The sequence below is a fragment of the Thalassophryne amazonica genome, chromosome 10, assembly GCF_902500255.1.
Source record: "Thalassophryne amazonica chromosome 10, fThaAma1.1, whole genome shotgun sequence".
NCBI classification, from domain to species: domain Eukaryota; kingdom Metazoa; phylum Chordata; class Actinopteri; order Batrachoidiformes; family Batrachoididae; genus Thalassophryne; species Thalassophryne amazonica.
Window position 1 is genome coordinate 73223211 of NC_047112.1, and position 21348 is coordinate 73244558.

At 39.7% G+C, this 21348-nt stretch overlaps 1 protein-coding gene across 1 annotated transcript in view; it reads left to right on the plus strand.

Annotated features, from left to right (window-relative positions):
* The window catches only part of polrmt (polymerase (RNA) mitochondrial (DNA directed)), an 85856-nt gene that overhangs the window by 29136 nt on the left and 35372 nt on the right, over positions 1-21348 (plus strand). The window contains 3 exon segments of the mRNA XM_034179192.1: positions 1795-1974; positions 4698-4784; positions 16335-16448. Of these exon segments, the coding sequence (XP_034035083.1) occupies positions 1795-1974; positions 4698-4784; positions 16335-16448 (381 nt within the window).

The window sequence follows — 21348 nt, forward strand, 5'->3', positions numbered from 1 at the left end:
AAAGTAAGTCCTACACAGACATTGTGGCCTACTGGTTCCGGTGCTTATCCCTGGTGAAATATCCCCGGATACTTTAGCGTCAACCGGTTGAGTATATGGATGGGTGATATTAGCTAATATTAATGTCTCAGTATTTTTAACTTTTATGACTGGGATGGTATCTCAGAGTATTGCTGGTACTTGAGCTCGGCCGATTCATATATTGCTTTGCAGATGATATCAACCCATATGAGCCTTTTATCAACCTACTGGGATCTGCATTATTTTTGCCAATATGAAAACTTGCATTTTCCATGAAAACAGTGGAGAAAAACACTTTAACTGTTGGAAATGGCATCATTACAGTTTGTCCAGCAGAGGGCACGCTAAAGGCATTGTTTACTATGCTGTCAAACATGTCTGGGACCCCATCACCTCAAGTGGTTGTAATGCACTGGCTAGGTGTGGCCAGAATAGATAAGAACTCTGTTTTATGCAAATGCTGAGTGATGCGACACACTAATTGCTAAATTGAGTGAATACAGCGTGATATATATGTTGGTTAATGATTGGGTCTATTTATAGTTTTTAGGAAAAGTTTGATAAAGTTGTGTTTACTCAGTTACATTTCTTTGTCACAAGGGTTTGATGATGAAATCTTAGCAATCACTGATATTTTTAGGGATTTAGTGTCAGATAAATCAGTTTTGTAATTTTTTTACTCTTTAATATCTTGTATCCCCCCCCCCCCCCCCCCAAAGAAACATTCACATTGGTCAAGTTCTGTTTTGCACTATATGACCCCTTTTAATAATTATTTCAGCAAGACCTTAATCTGGACTATTTTCATTGTCAAATCTGCTTCTTCAAACTTAAATTCTGGATGAAAATGATTTTTCCAGTTACATGTTTAACAAATCCATGGCTATGTATAATTAAAAATCATTAAGTCTTAAAAGGCTACTGGTTCGCACAACAGAATCACATTTGAGCAATATTTCCATGACTGTTATGTCTTCATGAGAAAATGACTTAGTAGCCAGTTACAGCCATAAGAAACATATTCAATAGGTGGTTTGAATCACATGTGGAGTTCTTTATAACATGAAAAGAACAACACTTTGATAATAACAGCCTCAGCATTGCACTGTTGATGTACTAAAATTACTTGATTTCCAAATTAAGTAATATTTTTGTTGTGGGTTCTCATTGGTATGATTTCAAATGGCGTTGATGGCATTAGGTAAACCATATGTGATGGCGGTGTACCTCCGACCCCTAGATTGAATACATTGTGTTGTATTTCACCAGCCGAGGCCAGTGCCCATTTAGAGCTGGGTAGACTGGGGAAATGTAAATGAAGTGACTTATTTAAGGACACAGTCAGGTTGCCTGGCTGGAAATCAAACCCAGGTCTTCATGGTGGTCGTCAAACTCCTGTTGCACTGATCTACCTGCTCTGTTTTTGTTCAGGGAGAAAGAAAAGCCATCGAGTGTAACTGCAGAGTACATAGTAGAGTTTTCAGTGAGGGACTAACTGAAGGTAGAGTGCATTTTCCAGCCGGTAGTTATGTCATTGTAATATTTTTAATCTCTGGGCCTCATTGTTGGAGATGGTATTAGAGGTTACACGCATCTTGACAAACAGCAAGCCAACTAGGTAAAGTGAATCTTGTTTACTGTTCAAGGTAAACTCATAATAAATAAGTGACAGCAGGCAGGATGTTAAAAAATAAATTGTGCAGTGTCAAAGACATGTTTGGAGCTTGTGTTAAAGAATCTCTGCTCTATGTTGAACTTGTCTACATTTTTCAGGTTGAGGTATTTCGAGCAGAGGATGCAAAGAAAGGTCTCAGGGTCGCGAAAGTGCTGGAGGGCTTCATCACCAGGAAGGTGGTCAAACAGACTGTGATGACTGTGGTGTACGGGGTCACACGCTACGGGGGACGGCTTCAGATTGAAAAAAGACTGAAGGAGATTGACGAGTTTCCCAAGGTACTGCCAGGGTTACGGCTGGTACTGGTTTGAGAGATTGACATGACATCAAAACAATAATTAATCACATGCATATCCACAAACAAATAAGTCATCAGTATGTAGGAATACCTCTTTCTACATGTAATGTGGAATTGCATCAGGAAGGACATCCGGTGTGAAACTTGTGCCAATTCAACATGCAGATCCACCATGGAAATGCTGTGGCAACTCTGAGTGCAAACAAGGGAGCAGCCAAAGGGTCTCACTATATAGGAATACTTGTACTGCATACAAAAAAAATAATTAATTTAATGAAACGTGTAGTGTTGATTTATTCATTAATTTTCTGTACTCGCTTACTCTAACCAAGGGTTGAGTAGAGAGGGGTGCTGGGGCCTATCACAGCATTTATAGGGTGATCAGCGGGGTGCACCCTGCACAGGACACCAGTCTATCTACATTTTCCTTTTTTTAAACAAATGTTTTATATATTTGTTGTAGTAGCCTTCCTTTTTGATTCTTGTGCATCTAAAGACTTAAGCCACCCTGACACTTGCAAGACTTTGGTCCGCACTCTTCCATGCACTCTGCAGTACAGGAGAGTAAACTCGTTGCATACTCATTGTAAACCATTGTAAACTGTGCGCGGCTTTGTGCAAGTGTGCAAAGAAAATTTTGAAATGTTTAAAATCTCTGTCACACATTAATTACGTGAACATTGCTCAAACCTTTAAAAAACACTGCGTGTGAGTGCAAGTGACTGCGTCGGCGCACTGCACTACAGCACAGCTCATCTAATCAATTATAACGAGATGTTAAATCTATCATAAACATACTTTTACAGCTGCTCATAAGAAGGAATGAGCATGCAACTGTTTTACCAAGCCATTACAATATAAACATGACAAATAATTACCTTTTGGATGGTTCCAAATGAGTTCTCCACCTCATGAAGAATAAGAGAGACAGACAGAGACTGAGACTAAAGCTTAAGCTTGAAATGGTCCTCTGTGATTCCGGAAGAGATTAGAGGTTTTTTCAACAGCCAACTCTGAGAGAAAATGATTAATCTGCTACGAAATAATTATTTTATATACCCAGTGTCCAGTGGAACAAAGCGCAGCATCCAGCTGGGAGCAAAGCTCAACAAAGTTTTCGTGCTCCATTGTTTTGTGGATGTTTATAAAAGGATTTTGCATTTAAAAGACAATCAGCGGATGTTGTCATTTTCAGTCCTGTACCCCTTAGAATCTCACTGTCTGTGACTTTGACCCTTGAGGTCCAAGGCATTGGTTCCAAGTGAAGTCTTTCAAGCTCATTTTACTTTTCTTTATTTCTTGATCATCATCTTCAAGAAAAGTAGGATATTTCAAATTTGGATCAGAGCGGTTAAGAGTGACTTCCAAAAAAAATCTATTAGAGCTATTTCTTGTTTGAAACTGTCACTTTCATTTGGATGGGCATAAATGGTTCTTTAATGGACATCCTGGTTGGAAAAGGAAAATTAATTCTTGTAGTTTTATAGTGTTTATTGCATACTAAACTGCTACTATATAGTTTATTACTGACGTAGATCTCCCTTTCACACTCTGAGAATTGTGACAGCTGCCTTCTGGATAATGTCGTTAATTGTTTAAAGACAATATTTGAGGGAAGTAATTAGTTGTGCTAGGGTGGAGGGCGATAAGACAGCTGAGTGGTCACAGGAAGGAGATAATTCCAGTGTAATGCCATGAAAAGTGTAAAGCTGTCATCAGTTATACTTGTACGAGTATTTCTCTCAGATTTACAATTGAAGTAAAAGATATATATATATATATATATATATAGCAGCAAGTAAGCAAGAAAATGTTTAAAAAAAAATGCTTTTTAAAAATCGATTCTTGGACATTTTAGATCAATTCAGAATCATAATAAATAAGAATCGCGATTCGGACATGAATTGATTTTTTTTTTCCTTATATATATATATATATATATATATATATATATATATATATATATATATATCTTATCTTAGGGACCTCGTAGTACCATATCACCCCAATAGAGCGCTTCGCTCTCAGACTGCAGGCTTACTTGTAGTTCCTAGGGTTTGTAAGAGTAGAATGGGAGGCAGAGCCTTCAGCTTTCAGGCTCCTCTCCTGTGGAACCAGCTCCCAATTCAGATCAGGGAGACAGACACCCTCTCTACTTTTAAGATTAGGCTTAAAACTTTCCTTTTTGCTAAAGCTTATAGTTAGGGCTGGATCAGGTGACCCTGAACCATCCCTTAGTTATGCTGCTATAGACGTAGACTGCTGGGGGGTTCCCATGATGCACTGTTTCTTTCTCTTTTTGCTCTGTATGCACCACTCTGCATTTAATCATTAGTGATCGATCTCTGCTCCCCTCCACAGCATGTCTTTTTCCTGGTTCTCTCCCTCAGCCCCAACCAGTCCCAGCAGAAGACTGGGACTCCCTGAGCCTGGTTCTGCTGGAGGTTTCTTCCTGTTAAAAGGGAGTTTTTCCTTCCCACTGTAGCCAAGTGCTTGCTCACAGGGGGTCGTTTTGACCGTTGGGGTTTTACATAATTATTGTATGGCCTTGCCTTACAGTGTAAAGCGCCTTGGGGCAACTGTTTGTTGTGATTTGGCGCTATATAAAAAAATTGATTGATTGATTGATTGATAATGATGTGCAGTAGAAAGGAGATATTGTGAGTTTGAGTGCACTAACATAATCCTGTGTTTTATTTCCAGGAACACGTGTGGGATGCGTCACATTACCTTGTGGGCAGGGTGTTCTCTGCCTTGAAAGAGATGTTTACAGGAACCAGAGAAATCCAGGTGGGTTTATTACATTTACAGTAGGTTATGTTGAAGGAATGCATTTATCACCAATGCAGAACTCATCAGTGACAAGTACAGTACTGCAAAGTTACAGTCACCCATTAAAATACAACTTAACTAAAAATACCAACGTATGATGGAAAAAGTCATTGTGTCAAAAATAAAACTAGAAGTATATCAAGTACCATATTTTCAGGAGTACGAGTCCTAAATCGGGAGGTCCTGTGATGTGTACTCCAGTGTGACATATACTGAAAAATCACACATTTGTTATTAATAAGAATCATTATAGTGACTATTCTAGGGCTGAAATGATTAGTCGAATAATTCGATTACCAAAAATGATTGAGGCAAATTCTGTGCCTCGAAGCTTCGTTTAACGTTGTAGTACATATGCCAGGCTTGTGTGTGACGCTGTAACGTCCCCAGAAAAACAAACAGAAGAGGAAGTAGAGCAACCCCTAATCAAATTAGCACAAAAACTACAGCTTTCCAACGCTGCAAACAGAATAAAATAAAGCCTTTTAGGAAAAATACGGTCCACGCTGATCATCTGAAATAGCTTACTGTGCATTAAAAACAAAGCAGTATGTTTGTTTTTTAAAAAAAACAGTTTTGTCCACTGGCCGCCCTACGCGCGGCGGTCGGCTGCATGGAAATAGAGACCTGGAATGAACGTCACGTGACTAGCGGCGTGCCGCACGGCAGTCATTACTAAGGGTGGAGAGAGCACTTTGAGCTAGTTAAACAGAAGTGAAATGAGGGGGAAAAAAGGCAGCCAGTGCTTCACCATCAACTGCACAAACTACAAAAACAAATTCTTGAATACTAAAGTGAACTGTACAAGAGCCTTAATGTAATTATGTAAAACAAATGTCTATTTTAAAGTCATTATGTTGCAGTTTATCTTATGTATAATTTAAGGGGGAACTATGCTAGTATATAAAGGTATATCTAAATATCTAAAAAGGAAGAGTAAAATAGGAGAGGAGAAACGAGTAGAGTAGAGCCGCTTAGGTGCCTGTTCTTGAGAACCAGGGATGGTGAATGGCTTTATATCTACTTGTAATAAAATGCTAGTAAAAATCATATATATATGTATGTATGTGTGTATGTATGTGTATGTTGTCATTAAAAGACTAGCAGTAATATTACAGTGGAAAAAGCAGCAAGGTAAATGACCACAATGGCAAGGCATACTTCAGATTTATATTTTAATACATAAGGATTTTTTTTTTTATCCGAGCTTTTAATCAGCTTGAATACAACTTGCAAGGCTTCATTTATAAAAATCCATTGAGAATCATGATGACAGGAAACAAAAAAACACAGTAAATTCAACAAATTTTCACACTTTACATAAAACATTTTTTTCTACCCAGGCATGTATGGGTTCATTAGAAGGAGCAATTAAAGGGCTTTAAAACAAGCCTACTTTTGTTAAAATCTAACAAATCGCAACAATAGAGTGAGAAAAGCAGCGCAGTTTGTCATAATTTCCCCAGATTTCTGCATTTTACATAAATGTTTTTTTTTTTTTTTCTTCACTCACACATGCATAGGTTCATTGGAAAGAGCTTAAAAGGGCTTTAAAACAAGCCTACATTTATTAAAATCCGTTAAGAAATAGCGACGCTAGTGCAAAAAAGCAGTCAGTTTATTATTGATGATCTGCACATCTCCACCCTTAGTAATGGCGCCTTCCTGTCCTGAGTAACGTTAATAGATTGAAGCACGCACGTCCATTCCAGGTCTATATTTCCATGGTCGGCTGCTGCCTCTCTCTGCCTGGTGTGAGCGGCTCAGCACTGCCCTCACACAGCCCCGTCCCGGCCACAGACAGTCTCTGGAAGAAGTCCACTCTTTCTTCTGTGGTTTGCTTAGACTCGCAATGAGTTTTAATTTTCGCTTTTTTGGGCAACACACAATGCTTCACAAACACGGGAACTCAAATAAAATCATAATAATAAAAAACCAGTGACTGCGAGGCTTTATGTTCAACCTCCAGCTGAAAATGAAATGCATTGGCTGAATCGCAGTGTTAAAAAGAAATTCATGCAGGGACCCAGTCCACCACCTTAATAAATAAATATGGTTAAATTTTACAAGTTGTGGAAAACAAAAAACAGAAGGCCACAACCCATCGCCATTTCAGCAAAATGTCAAGACTTTGGCCCGACTTTGGCTGAGCTCCTGACACCGGGAAAGATCCAAAACTTGTAAAGATGTGAAAATATAAATGATTACCCAGGAAAACAGAAAGGGATACACTATATTTGACAGTCTCTGTGATGACGCAGTGACATTGTACCATTACTTAGGGAGAGCCCTGGACTGTTAATGTTTTAAAACACAAAAATACTTTTTACCCGATTACTCGATTAATCGCCAGAATAATCGATAGAATACTCGATTACTAAAAGTTACTAAATACTAAATTACTAGTTCAACTGGAGTTCAACTTATTAACTTTGGTAGCGCTCTCCACAAAGCAGTAGTGTAGTGCAGGGAATTCGAATGCAGCTGGACTGCAGCACGACTTGCACGAATGATGTTCGAATATTCATTTCTGTGTCAGTACGAATGCAGTGCAACTCACTCCACCACCATTCGTGTGCTTTCCACACACGAATGTGCCCACTGTTGTAGGGATGCTGTACAAGATGTTTGAGTGCAGTTCAAATGCAGCATAACTTGCACGAATGCCTTTCGAATGTCAATTCATACGGCATTCCTGCAATTCATGCTCTAGTGTGACGGGGGTTTAAGAAACCAATGATACTAACCAACTGCCTGATTTAGTCAAGTCTTTTATGTATAATTATCATTTACTTTCTGTATAAATTTTATCAAATCATATAAGTCTTTCTTGGAACTGGAATATAGCATAGAGCAGAGCAGATCCTAAAGAGGGCTGCTCAGTTGCAGATGCAGTTGCCAAAAAAAACCCTCCATGCTGGTTAAGAGCTAAGGGCTTCCATATTCACAATCCTGCTCCTGTCACTTCTTCCCAATTGCTGAAAGACCTATGGGTGTGCAGTGTAGAAAATCTCCATCCAGAGCCATATTAACCATCTTGCACTGGGTTCCTCTTGGACTTTCATGGCTACCGTAGTGGTCATGGTGCATGCAAGGTCCCCACCGTATTTTACCCTAACAGAAAATCCCAGATTTGATTTGTTAACCAGGTGTTGCAATGTGGACGAGGGGTTATATTGTAGCGCCCTGTTCCTCTGTTACTCAGTCAATTACCTCCGTTTCGGACCTGATACTCATACTGGATCAGATAGGACCAACTCCCGACATCTGCAATTGACACAAATGGGACATTTTCATATTAAGTGATATTAATCCACAGGGGTGGTGGCCAAGTGGTCAGTGCTCTTCGTTTCAGTGTGGAAGTTTCCCGGTTCAACTGAAAACAAGGGAGCAGCAGAAGATTCTTAGTCTGTGAAAGGCCAGAGAAAGCTCCAGGGATCTAAATTTCTTGTTTTCAGTGCAGATCAACACAACTCGGTGTGTAGAGCGACAGCATAATGGTGGCGCTCGATGTTTGGCGATGGCCCACTGACTCACTCTAGGATGGAGTTCAGCTTATTAACTTTGGTAGCGCTCTCTGCAAAGCAGTAGTGTAGCTTGGTGGAACTGATCATCTCAACATTTGAGACGCCGCAGGGCATAGCCTATATAAACTCACCGTCTGTGATTTTGTCAGTTGCTGTTGATGCATCATCAAGACAGGTTCTTTGCATTCCTTCACAAATCTTCATATTTATTCACACCCCAGGGATCTAGAGGATGTGGTACGTCCAGTCAAAGTGTTGATGTTGGCTAGCACCGGTTCACCACCGGTGGAGGTGAACAGAGCAGTAATGATGTACTAGTGAAGGAGATGTGATAGCGGAGCTCAACTGTTGTTCATGCCATGAACAGAATCTGCAGTTTACTGACAAATATACTGGTTTGGAGCAGAAGTTTGGTCATCCGCACGGTGTCTTCACTGTTTCTTTACTGAGAGAGAGGGAGAGGGAGAGAGAATGCGGAAAAATTTTCCTGGACCACAACAAACCTCAGCGATGCCTGACCGACGTCAACTTAGCTCCTGCAGAGTCTGGCAGACCTCGGTGTTGATCGACGTTCATCAAATTTTCACTCTGTAGACAAACGCCGGAGTAATTGCGTAAATTGAATGGGTCCTAATACATAATGCTGGGAAAACTGCCACACTGATTGGCCTCTATCTGTATGGTAGTAATCTGCTGTAAAGAAGGTACGAGGGTCAGCTAAAATATTCTGCCTCCGAAACAACTCAGTAATAATAACAAGCAAGCTACTGAAATTAAACCAGTTCAAGAATACCTTAATCCTTTACTTATTGACTCCGTCTCCCAGCCATGTCCAAGCCATATTTCTCTAGGCTTGACCTTGAGAAGGTTATCCACACCTTCGTCACAAGTAGACTAGATTATTGTAACTCTCCCTACATTGGCTTGGATCAGACCTCTCTAAACCGCCTCCAGCTTATTCAGAACGCTGCTGCTTGTCTTCTTTCAGGAAAGAAAAAGTTCAACCTCATTACGCCGGTCTTGGCTAATCTTCACTGGCTTCTGGTCCATTACCAGCTTGATTTTAAACTTAATTTAATTGTTTGTTTTAATTAATTGTTTTAATTGTTTCATCCCTAACCCTAGAGACTTTTAAAGCCTCTTTAAAAACCTGTTTATTGTCTCTGGTGTTTCCTAAATGAGCAATTACATCTCTGTTTCACCTTAGTATTCCTTCTGTTTTTCCTGTTTCTTAATGCTAACAAATTTACCTTATTTGTAGTCTTTCGGTAGAATGGCCCAAGCAGAGGGTCACAACTTTGAGTCTGGTCTGCTTGAGGTTTCTTCCTCAATATCATCAGAGGGAGTTTTTCCTTACCACTGTCGCTTTTTTTTTTTTCATTTGCCTTGAATTTCCTTCTACAAGAGTGCAGTGGGCCCCAGACCCGGGGTCTAAAGCTGCACCCTTAACATTACTGACTTTGTATCCGAGGGGCTCTCTTCAAGATGGTGACCTTTCCTCTCCTCAATTACTGCCTTTGATCTCCTGCCCGACTTCTCAAGTTTGAGTAAGCGGAGCAGTGAGAGATCTTTTTCTTCTCCCCAATGGACCAATTTACAATGATGCAGTTTCACTGGATTCTTTTAGCCCATTGATGGTGTTGTTGCTGGGGTCCAGGATCAGAACTATCTGGTGGATGACACCGCTGATCTGGTGGATGACCCAGCTGAGTGCTGCTACAGAAGAGATGTCTCCCCGCAGCACTGGGAGAAGTTGCACCATTTTGTTCATACGCCTGTACTTGCTCTAGTGGTTGGTAAGGTTAGACATTACATATGCGTTGCACCTGAGGCAGCTTTGTTGTGATTTGGTGCTATGTAAATAAAATAAAATAATTTCTTACTACTTTTTACTCTTTATTTTACTTTGTCTTTTATCTGTTTAATTGCCTGTAGTAATTTTATGGTTATTTTTAATTCATTTAGTTACGATTGGGGTAACTTGGTGCCCATTTTTTATTTATGTAAAGCACTTTGATCGACTGCTGTGAATTTAAACATGCTTTAGAAATAAAGGTTGAGTTGAGAGACTATGGTTACATCAGTCTGGTTTTTGTCTGCAATTACTGGCATGGGCAGAATCATTTTCAACATAATACGTTCTCGCAGTAGGATGTTTAAAAAAAAAACATGACAGTATGTGTTGTTGAATTTCTCATAGCTCAGAGGGTTGTACCTCAGTGAGCATTCAGTGATTCATGTAAGTCTATTGCTTGTTTTTGAAGTAATCGTATGGGAGGCATTAATACAATAACATGCTTTTGGAGGGCGGTATACATTTTCAGAGGTCCAACGTCCATGCCCAGTTGCCCAAAATATTCGCCCTTGTCTAACTCGGGCGACTATCTGCCGTTGCAGGCAACTGGGCATGGACAGAGGGGCTCAGAAAATGCACACAACACGACAACTGCATGTTATTTGCTTTATTATCACTTACTGAGATACACAACATGTGGAATCACATTAACAATATTTAATGTCATGTCAAAACATGCAACACCCAGCAAACGTACATAAAAAGTTGGCTCACTTTAACTTTTGTCGTGTTGGCTGGTACCGCACTGCTCTCCAAATTCACCATGGTGTCCTCATCAAGCTGGCTGCTTTGGCTGCTGTTAATTGTCGGACTATCCATGGTAAAATCACCCGGAATATCCATATTGGGAATAACACACACTTCTCGCCTTTTCATGTTATCTATCGTCTGTGGACAGTTCTTGGGTTGCGCATGATATGACGTCATCACTTTATTCACAGCAGGCAGGTATTGGGATACCCACCCGTTACTGCAGGCAGGTATGGACAGGTAGCGTAAATGTAAATCTATGCTACCAGCCCACCAACGCCTCAGTAAGTGATAATAATGTGGTATACTGCAGGCTTGCGGTTTTGACTGTCACGTGCATTCCCTTCATAGCAGGGGTATTCAACTCTTTCCAGAAAGGGCCGAGACAGTGCAGGTTTTCTTTGCAACCACCCACTCCACCAGGTGATTTCACTGATTAACATCACTTTGAGCAGATGGAATCAATTAATCAGACACAGAAGAGACAAGAAAAATATAGTTAAAACTCATTATTTTTGTTTGCTTTTGTAATATGCTGGGGGTCACGGAATTAATTTATTTTAGGCTGGAGTTTAATAAACTTTAAAAAAAAAAAAAAAACAATTTCACATTTGTGCTATTTATATGGCTTTCTTCAAAGAAGGGGGTGGGCTGATGCTCAGCCCTGGGCCCTCAGACACGTGAATATGGTGCATACACACACACATACGTGTGTGTGTGTGTGTGTGTGTGTGTGTGTGTGTGTGTGTGTGTGTGTGTGTGTGTGTGGATATATATAATATCCTAGTTTAGTTCACAAGTTTACTTCACCGTTCTGCAAGCAACAGTACATATTCATAGTATAAACTCTATTTATAGATTTGGAGGATACACCTGCTTTAACCTGATTTCCATGGACAGGGAGGGTCTAGACTGCTAATTGACCTACTCCTCACAGTTGGTGTGCAGTCCTTGGGGAATGTGAAAGGACAGCCTGGTCTGAGATGAAAAGTTCCTCACACTTTGGTGTCAAAGTTGTGTGCTTGTGTGTATGTGTATCCGCATCTTTTAAGTAGGTCATGTTCTCTTGCGTTTTGCAGAGATTTGTTGCTTGAAAGAGTGGGTGAGACCAATTCTCAGTGCTGTCATCCTTCACCTCTCTTAAGCTGTATTCTATTTTCTTTGCAATTCTTTAAATTGTCTTCAGACCTCACACTGAATTCTGTGTTCCCCGTCTTTGTGGCTCTTACGGATCAAGGTTGATAAGAGTCATTGATTTGTTAACCATCTGTTTAATCTGTCATTCCAAGCTTTGCTTTCAAGCTAATTTCCTGTTATTGGGTGCAGAAATGGAATGAGGGATAGTGAGGATGAACAGCCTAGTTTTGGGCTAGACGAATGTCTGGAGTTCCTGGGACATATTTATCTTTCTTACAGCTCTGTCTGCATGTGTGAGGATGTACCTTTGGGAGCTTTGTGGGGTTTACAGTGTTGTACTTAAAGTGTGCCAGTGGTTTTTATAAATGGCATTGTTGCACTTGCAAATTTTAGAGTATGCAACAACTCTTCAGCTATTTCTCAGAATGCATGTAGCAGTTGTTAGAAGTCTCTGAATTTAAATCAGGTGTAATGCGGATAAAACAAAGACCCCTGAGCAGAGAACCACATTGGTTTAAAAAGCTAACAGTCTTTGTTTGCAGCCATCTCAGATAATCAGTTCAAGGTGCACAGCAAAAATAGTTCATTCACAGATCTTGTCTGGGTGTAACCTAAAAACTGGATTAACCCCAGACAAGAACAAAGTCCGGCACATGGAAGGAAATCCCAAGGGTGACAGTGTCCGTGATTGAGTTGGCTTAACCAGGAAAATGGGCTGACTGTCAAATCAGGCCGCTGGTCGAGCATTGAAGGTTGTGGGAAATGTGCACCACCACCCCGGAAGGGGGTGAAAAACAACCCCAATAGTGCATGTGCACAAATCTTTGCTTAAACCATGCGTGCAAATGTTTTATGTGCAAGTCTAGGAAGTCTAGTTTAATATTATCAAATAATTTAATTTACTAATGCTTTGACAAAATGTATTGCATTAAAAATTTAATTAAAAATTAAAATAAGTATTCACACCCTTTACCCAAAACTTTGTTGATGCACCTTTGGCAGCTGTAGAATGTACAACCCCTGGCAAAAATTATGGAATCACCGGCCTCGGAGGATGTTCATTCAGTTGTTTAATTTTGTAGAAAAAAAAGCAGATCACAGACATGACACAAAACTAAAGTCATTTCAAATGGCAACTTTCTGGCTTTAAGAAACACTATAAGAAATCAGGAAAAAAAATTGTGGCAGTCAATAACGGTTACTTTTTTAGACCAAGCAGAGGGAAAAAAATATGGAATCACTCAATTCTGAGGAAAAAATTATGGAATCATGAAAAACAAAAGAACGCTCCAACACATCACTAGTATTTTGTTGCACCACCTCTGGCTTTTATAACAGCTTGCAGTCTCTGAGGCATGGACTTAATGAGTGACAAACAGTACTCTTCATCAATCTGGCTCCAACTTTCTCTGATTGCTGTTGCCAGATCAGCTTTGCAGGTTGGAGCCTTGTCATGGACCATTTTCTTCAACTTCCACTAAAGATTTTCAATTGGATTAAGATCCAGACTATTTGCAGGCCATGACTTTGACCGTATGTGTCTTTTTGCAAGGAATGTTTTCACAGTTTTTGCTCTATGGCAAGATGCATTATCATTCCTGAAAAATGATTTCATCATCCCCAAATATCCTTTCAATTGATGGAATAAGAAACGTGTCCAAAATATCAACGTAAACTTGTGCATTTATTGATGATGTATTGACAGCCATCTCCCCAGTGCCTTTACCTGACATGCAGCCCCATATCATCAATGACTGTGGAAATTTACATGTTCTCTTCAGGCAGTCATCTTTATAAATCTCATTGAAACGGCACCAAACAAAAGTTCCAGCATCATCACCTTGCCTAATGCAGATTCGAGATTCATCACTGAATATGACTTTCATCCAGTCATCCACAGTCCATGATTGCTTTTCCTTAGCCCATTGTAACCTTGTTTTTTTCTGTTTAGGTGATAATGATGGCTTTCATTTAGCTTTTCTGTATGTAAATCCCATTTTCTTTAGGCGGTTTCTTACAGTTCGGTCACAGACGTTGATTCCAGTTTCCTCCCATTCGTTCCTCATTTGTTTTGTTGTGCATTTTCGATTTTTGAGACATATTGCTTTAAGTTTTCTGTCTTGACACTTTGATGTCTTCCTTGGTCTACCAGTATGTTTGCCTTTAACAACCTTCCCATGTTGTTTGTATTTGGTCCAGAGTTTAGACACAACTGACTGTGAACAACCAACATCTTTTGCAACATTGCGTGATGATTTACCCTCTTTTAAGAGTTTGATAATCCTGTCCTTTGTTTCAATTGACATCTCTCGTGTTGGAGAAATGATTCATGTCAGTCCACTTGGTGCAACAGCTCTCCAAGGTGTGATCACTCCTTTTTAGATGCAGACTAATGAGCAGATCTGATTTGATGCAGGTGTTAGTTTTGGGGATGAAGATTTACAGGGTGATTCCATAATTTATTCCTCAGAATTGAGTCCATATTTTTTTCCCTCTGCTTGATCTAAAAAAGTAACCGTTACTGACTGCCACAATTATTTTTCCTGATTTCTTATAGTGTTTCTTAAAGCCAGAAAGTTGCCATTTGAAATGACTTTAGTTTTGTGTCATGTCTGTGATCTGCTTTTTTTCTACAAAATTAAACAACTGAATGAACATCCTCCGAGGCCGGTGATTCCATAATTATTGCCAGGGGTTGTATTTGTAATGTATGTTGCTGGGGTACACTAGTCTGGCCTACGTCTTCTGTTAGAAAGACTGCAGCGAATCCAGGACTATTTCTTGTCTCTTTAATGAATCCTCACAAGGCACAGTATAAAGTTCACTCAGTGGTGGTGGTTACATTGGCTCAAGTGTCATGTCATGTTGTGTTGTGTAGTGGCTTTATAGGCATTTACACACAACATTGGCAAGGATTGTAAAGGAGCCACAGCATGCAGTCTGCTCTCACTTCTACCACCTTGCACTACCCTGAGTGGACTGCGTATGTCAGAGTGAGGCAGAGAGAGCTAGCAGTCACATGAGTATACTGCCCCTTAAAGTGACAGAGGCCAATTAGCAGTGAAATTTGCACAGCAACAATTACAGCCTCAAGTCTCCTTGAATATGATGACACAAGCCTGGTGCACCTGTAGTTGTATGCAAAGGTTTGGGCACCCCTGATAAGTTTCATGATTTTCATTTATAAATTATTGGTTGTCTGGATCAGAGATTTCGGTTAAATATATCATATAGCAGATGAATATTTGATATTTGAGAAATGTATTTACATAAAGTGTGCAATAATTATTTAAACAAAATTAGGCAGGTGCATAAATTTGGTCACCCTTGTCATTTTATTGATTTGAATACATTTAGCACTAATTATTGGAACACAAAATTGGTTTGGTAAGCTCATTGACCCTTGGTCTCCTTACACAGATGAATCCAGTCATGAGAAAGGGCATTTAAGGTCACCATTTGCAAATGTTTTTCCTCTTTGCATTTCTTCTAGTGAGTGGCAACATGGGTGCCTCTAAACAACTCTTAAATGACCTGAAAACAAAGATTGTTCAACATCATGGTTTAGGGGAAGGATACAAAAAGCTCTTTCAGAGATTTCAGCTGTCAGTTTCCACTGTGAGGAACATAGTGATGAAATGGAAGACCTCAGGCACAGGACTAGTTAAGGTCCGAAGTGGCAGGCCAAGAAAAATTTCAGATCAGGTCAAGCGAAGGATGGTGAGAACAGTCATAGTCGCAGAAAAATGTACAAAGTGCTTAATATGTTAAACAGGATGAAAACAGCTTATTTAAAATGTCAAAAGTAAAAAAAACAAAAAAAAAACAGCAAGTATAGTTCAGACTAACATTAAAACTTTTAATAAACTGATGAAAATTGACTTAATTTTGACAGGCAACCTGTTCAGTGTAGGAGCACAGTAAAGGTTTCTAAAACTTACTGACTTCTTTTTAACCCTGGGAACACAGAGCAAACTTTCATGCTGTGATCACAGGGCACGAAAAGACACAAGATTTAATAAGCTCAGCAAGATGAGTAGATGCAACACCATTTGGAGCCCTATATATGTCATCAGCAAAAAACTTAAAATTGGTTCTTCCAGTAACAGGAAGCCAAAATTCCTGTGAAAGTGAGTTGTCTCTCCCTTAACAGATTAGCGAAGGATTCTTGTTTGTTTCTTGAATGGTCCTCAATCCAACGTGTGCCAACGCTTCACCGCTGACTTCCTTCTGTTACAGGATTGGCTTACGAAAAGTGCCAGGCTCATCTCCCAGTGTGGCCACACTGTGCAGTGGGTGACACCCCTGGGTTTGCCCGTCATCCAGCCGTATCATGTCACACGGAAAAAAGTGGTAAGTCTGAGGCGAAGCACGCGGGACAGAATAAGTGTGGTCGGGTCCATGAGTAGTTGGACAGTGACACCATTTTTTGTAATCTTTTCTTAAAAGCTAGGTACGTGTGGGACGCATGCCTAAATTTCTTTATTCGTGTGTAAAAATTCTTTTGTTGGTACCCCTCCAACAAGAAGCTGTGAGTTGTGGTGCAGACAAAAGTTGAACCATCTGCACTTTCCCTGATCACAGCCGTAGAATCCTCTAAATCCTTCATGGCTGTCTGGATGTTTTGGTAGTTTCCACGCCCACTTAGGTTTTGACAACCACCTGCTCCAAACAGATCTGTCCAGCTATTTATGGACCTGACTGTATGCCAAGAAGTTTGTTAAATCAAGTTATTTGAATGACTGCTTATGTTAAATCGTTTCGGCACAATCTTTTTTTATTTTCCTTATTGTACTGCATAGTAGTCACATTTCAAACATAATCAAAGTCTGTTCATTTAAAAAAAGATGTTATTGTATTTGTGCTATTTATATGGCTTAATAATTGTTTTTTAAAATTGATGTCAGCAGTGGCAGTGCTTATCTGATACAGAATGTTGATTGGTTTCTGAATTGTTCTTTGTAGCTTCAGGACAGCGCTCTGTCCTATATGATGGACAACTTAGCCCATTACAGACTGGTGTTCATTTCTCTGTATTTTAAAAATACATACTGGTGAACATTTATGTTTTTATAGTACCTCCACAGCTCACTATGTATGTGCATTGTAATGCACAGTGTTCACTCACATGCACCAACATACGCACGCTCATTAATTACAGTAGTGTTCAGAATAATAGTAGTGCTATGTGACTAAAAAGATTAATCCAGATTTTGAGTTTATTTCTTATTGTTACATGGGAAACAAGGTACCAGTAGATTCAGTAGATTCTCACAAATCCAACAAGACCAAGCATTCATGATATGCACACTCTTAAGCCTATGAAATTGAGCTATTAGTAAAAAAAAAAAAGTAGAAAAGGGGGTGTTCACAATAATAGTACTGTGGCATTCAGTCAGTGAGTTCATCAATTTTGTGGAACAAACAGGTGTGAATCAGGTGTCCCCTATTTAAGGATGAAGCCAGCACCTGTTGAACATGTTTTTCTCTTTGAAAGCCTGAGGAAAATGGGACGTTCAAGACATTGTTCAGAAGAACAGTGTAGTTTGATTAAGAAGTTGATTGGAGAGGGGAAAACTTATACGCAGGTGCAAAAAATTATAGGCTGTTCATCTACAATGATCTCCAATGCTTTAAAATGGACAAAAAAAAACAGAGATGCGTGGAAGAAAACGGAAAACAACCATCAAAATGGATAGAGGAATAATCAGAATGGCAAAGGCTCACCCATTGATCAGCTCCAGGATGATAAAAGACAGTCTGAAGTTACCTGTAAGTGCTGTGACAGTTAGAAGACGCCTGTGTGAAGCTAATTTATTTGCAAGAATCCCCCGCAAAGTCCCTCTGTTAAATAAGATGTGCAGAAGAGGTTACAATTTGCCAAAGAACACATCAACTGGCCTAAAGAGAAATGGAGGAATATTTTTTGGACTGATGAGAGTAAAATTGGTTTTTTTTTGGGTCCAAGGGCCGCAGACAGTTCGTGAGATGACCCCCAAACTCTGAATTCAAGCCACAGTTCACAGTGAAGACAGTGAAGCATGGTGGTGCAAGCATCGTGATATGGGCATGTTTCTCCTACTATGGTGTTGGGCCTATATGTCACATACCAGGTATCATGGATCAGTTTGGATATGTCAAAATACTTGAAGAGGTCATGTTGCCTTATGCTGAAGAGGACATGCCCTTGAAATGGGTGTTTCAACAAGACAATGACCCCAAGCACACTAGTAAATGAGCAAAATCTTGGTTCCAAACCAACAACATTAATGGCTCGCAGATGTGAAGAAATCATGAAAAACTGTGGTTATACTGTACAACTAAATACGAGTTTAGTGATTCACAGGATTGCTAAAAAAGCAGTTTGAACATAATAGTTTTGAGTTTGTAGCGTCAACAGCAGATGCTACTATTATTGTGAACACCCCCTTTTCTACTTGTTTTTACTAATATCCCAATTTCATAGCCTTAAGAGTGTGCATATCATGAATGCTTGGTCTTGTTGGATTTGTGAGAATCTATAGAATCTACTGGTATCTTGTTTCCCATGTAACAATAAGAAATATACTCAAAACCTGGATTAATCTTTTTAGTCACATAGCACTACTATTATTCTGAACACTACTGTACTTTCTTGGAGTGTCAACCCTGAGCACTCATGAACCGTTGCATTTTTGTTCTGAGTAACATTTCTACTGTAGATCCCCGCTTTCATTAATATCATCCTTTCGCCATGTAATTTCCACTTATTAAATGTCAGTGGATTTTGATGGAATTTCTGATTAAGCTAATAAATAAATCATGGTGGTCTGTTAGCTGTTAGACAATTGGTTTTTAGGCAGGGACATACAGTTAGAATGTGTTCTGTTCCATTTTACATGGTGGAACATGCACATACGAACCACACAAGTATCCGCATAAAAATGCAGCTATTAACACTTATTAAGAGCCGCAATAATGTCGGCCTGTAACGTCTTGCAAGACTCACTACAGAGTCTGGTTTTAATCCAGTGAGCAGGGTCTGGTGTCACCTCACACAATCAGATGGAAATTTCGCTTCATTTATTATGGTGCTTATGTAAACTACAGATATTTTTATTTCCCGAAATGAGGACAATGGAATTTTCATTGAACAAACTTGCAGTTAGGTCTATAAATAATTGGACAGCGACACAATTTTTGTAATGTTGGCTTAGTACATAAACCACACTGGAGTTAAAATCAAGATGTGCCTGCAGTGTAGACAGAGATTGTTGGCTTTAATTTAAGGAGTTTAACAAAAATGTTACCTTCCATGAATTAGTCATTTGTACACATTAGTGCCTACATTCTGCATCCTACACGATTATTTCAGTAACAAGTAAGATACTCTCATGAATCACATATCAGCTTCAAGCTTTAAATTATCTCTGTTAACGATGTACAGCTAAGCATCTCTACATCATCAGTCATCATCAAGCATTATCAGTCAACGTAGATAAATGATCATTTTTCCGATGCACATCCTCAAAAACAGCGATAAGGGAATCGTTAAGCAAAAAGGCTATTGATGTCGGTGAATAGAATCATTTCTTATTGATTCTTAACAGGAATTCCTAATCCTGTCAGATCTCAGTAACCAAGCAGAGTAGGATCTGGTTGGTTAGTACTTGGATGGGAGACCTCTTAGGAAGACCAGGGGCTCTTTGTTTCTCTAGGTAAAAGTGGAGTTGCGTCAGGAAGGGCATCCAGTGTAAATCTTGTGCCACATCTCAAATGTGGCTCTATGCCACATCCGCTGTGGCCATGCTGACCAAAACTGAGGCAGCTGAAAGATAAACCATGACAAAATATCATAGCTGACGTTCCCTTACAATACAAGAGATATCTCAACTGAGTCTACCTAAGGGGTCCATTACACAGGACTGTGGCAGTTATGCATCTGCTGTACATCTTAAAATGCGCCCAGTCCACAGAGGGATGCGAAAACACCATTCTGTGTAACTGCTTCAGCGGCCTTTGGTGTTGGTGTCTTTCGTGGAATTGGTTCACTGCAGATTACACCACATTTCCACGGAGATCTGCCACTTTTTTGACATATATGCTGGATTTTGTGTGGTTTGATGTCATATTTCCTCACTGTTTGGCGACTCTTACACGGCCTCGGCGACTCTACTGTGGAGGTCATGTGCAGCGTCATACTTCACTGTGACCATTATGATCATGGCAGTTTGTGAGTGGACACCGAGCGGGTCTTGTAAAGTCCTGGCGGCAGCTATGCAGCTCTTTGGCGACACTCATCATTCACTGCAATTTCATGACTGCACAAGGAAGGCAGAACAGACCCCATCCCTGTATAACGGTGGTGTAAGTAACAACTTCTCTGACACAAAGTCATTGGCGTGATACCCAAGGATCTTTCAGTGAGATCTAGTACTACCAAAGACATCTAATCATTGCCTTAAGTCACTGGATAGCATCCAAATTTCACAACTACAACCCCTGGCAAAAATTATGGAATCACCGGCCTCTGAGGATGTTCATTCAGTTGTTTAATTTTGTAGAAAAAAAGCAGATCACAGACATGACACAAAACTAAAGTCATTTCATATGCCAACTTTCTGGCTTTAAGAAACACTATAAGAAATCAGGAAAAAAAATTGTGGCAGTCAGTAACGGTTACTTTTTTAGACCAAGTACAGGGGGAAAAAAAATGGACTCACTCAATTCTGAGGAATAAATTATGGAATCACCCTGTAAATTTTCATCCCCAAAACTAACACCTGCATCAAATCAGATCTGCTCGTTAGTCTGCATCTAAAAAGGAGTGATCACACCTTGGAGAGCTGTTGCACCAAGTGGACTGACATGAATCATGGCTCCAACACGAGAGATGTCAATTGAAACAAAGGAGAGGATTATCAAACTCTTAAGAGGGTAAATCATCACGCAATGTTGCAAAAGATGTTGGTTGTTCACAGTCAGCTGTGTCTAAACTCTGGAACAAATACAAACAACATGGAAAGGTTGTTAAAGGCAAACATACTGGTAGACCAAGGAAGACATCAAAGCGTCAAGACAGAAAACTTAAAGCAATATGTCTCAAAAATCGAAAATGCACAACAAAACAAATGAGGAACGAATGGGAGGAAACTGGAGTCAACGTCTGTGACCGAACTATAAGAAACCGCCTAAAGGAAATTGGATTTACATACAGAAAAGCTAAACGAAAGCCATCATTAACACCTAAACAGAAAAAAACAAGGTTACAATG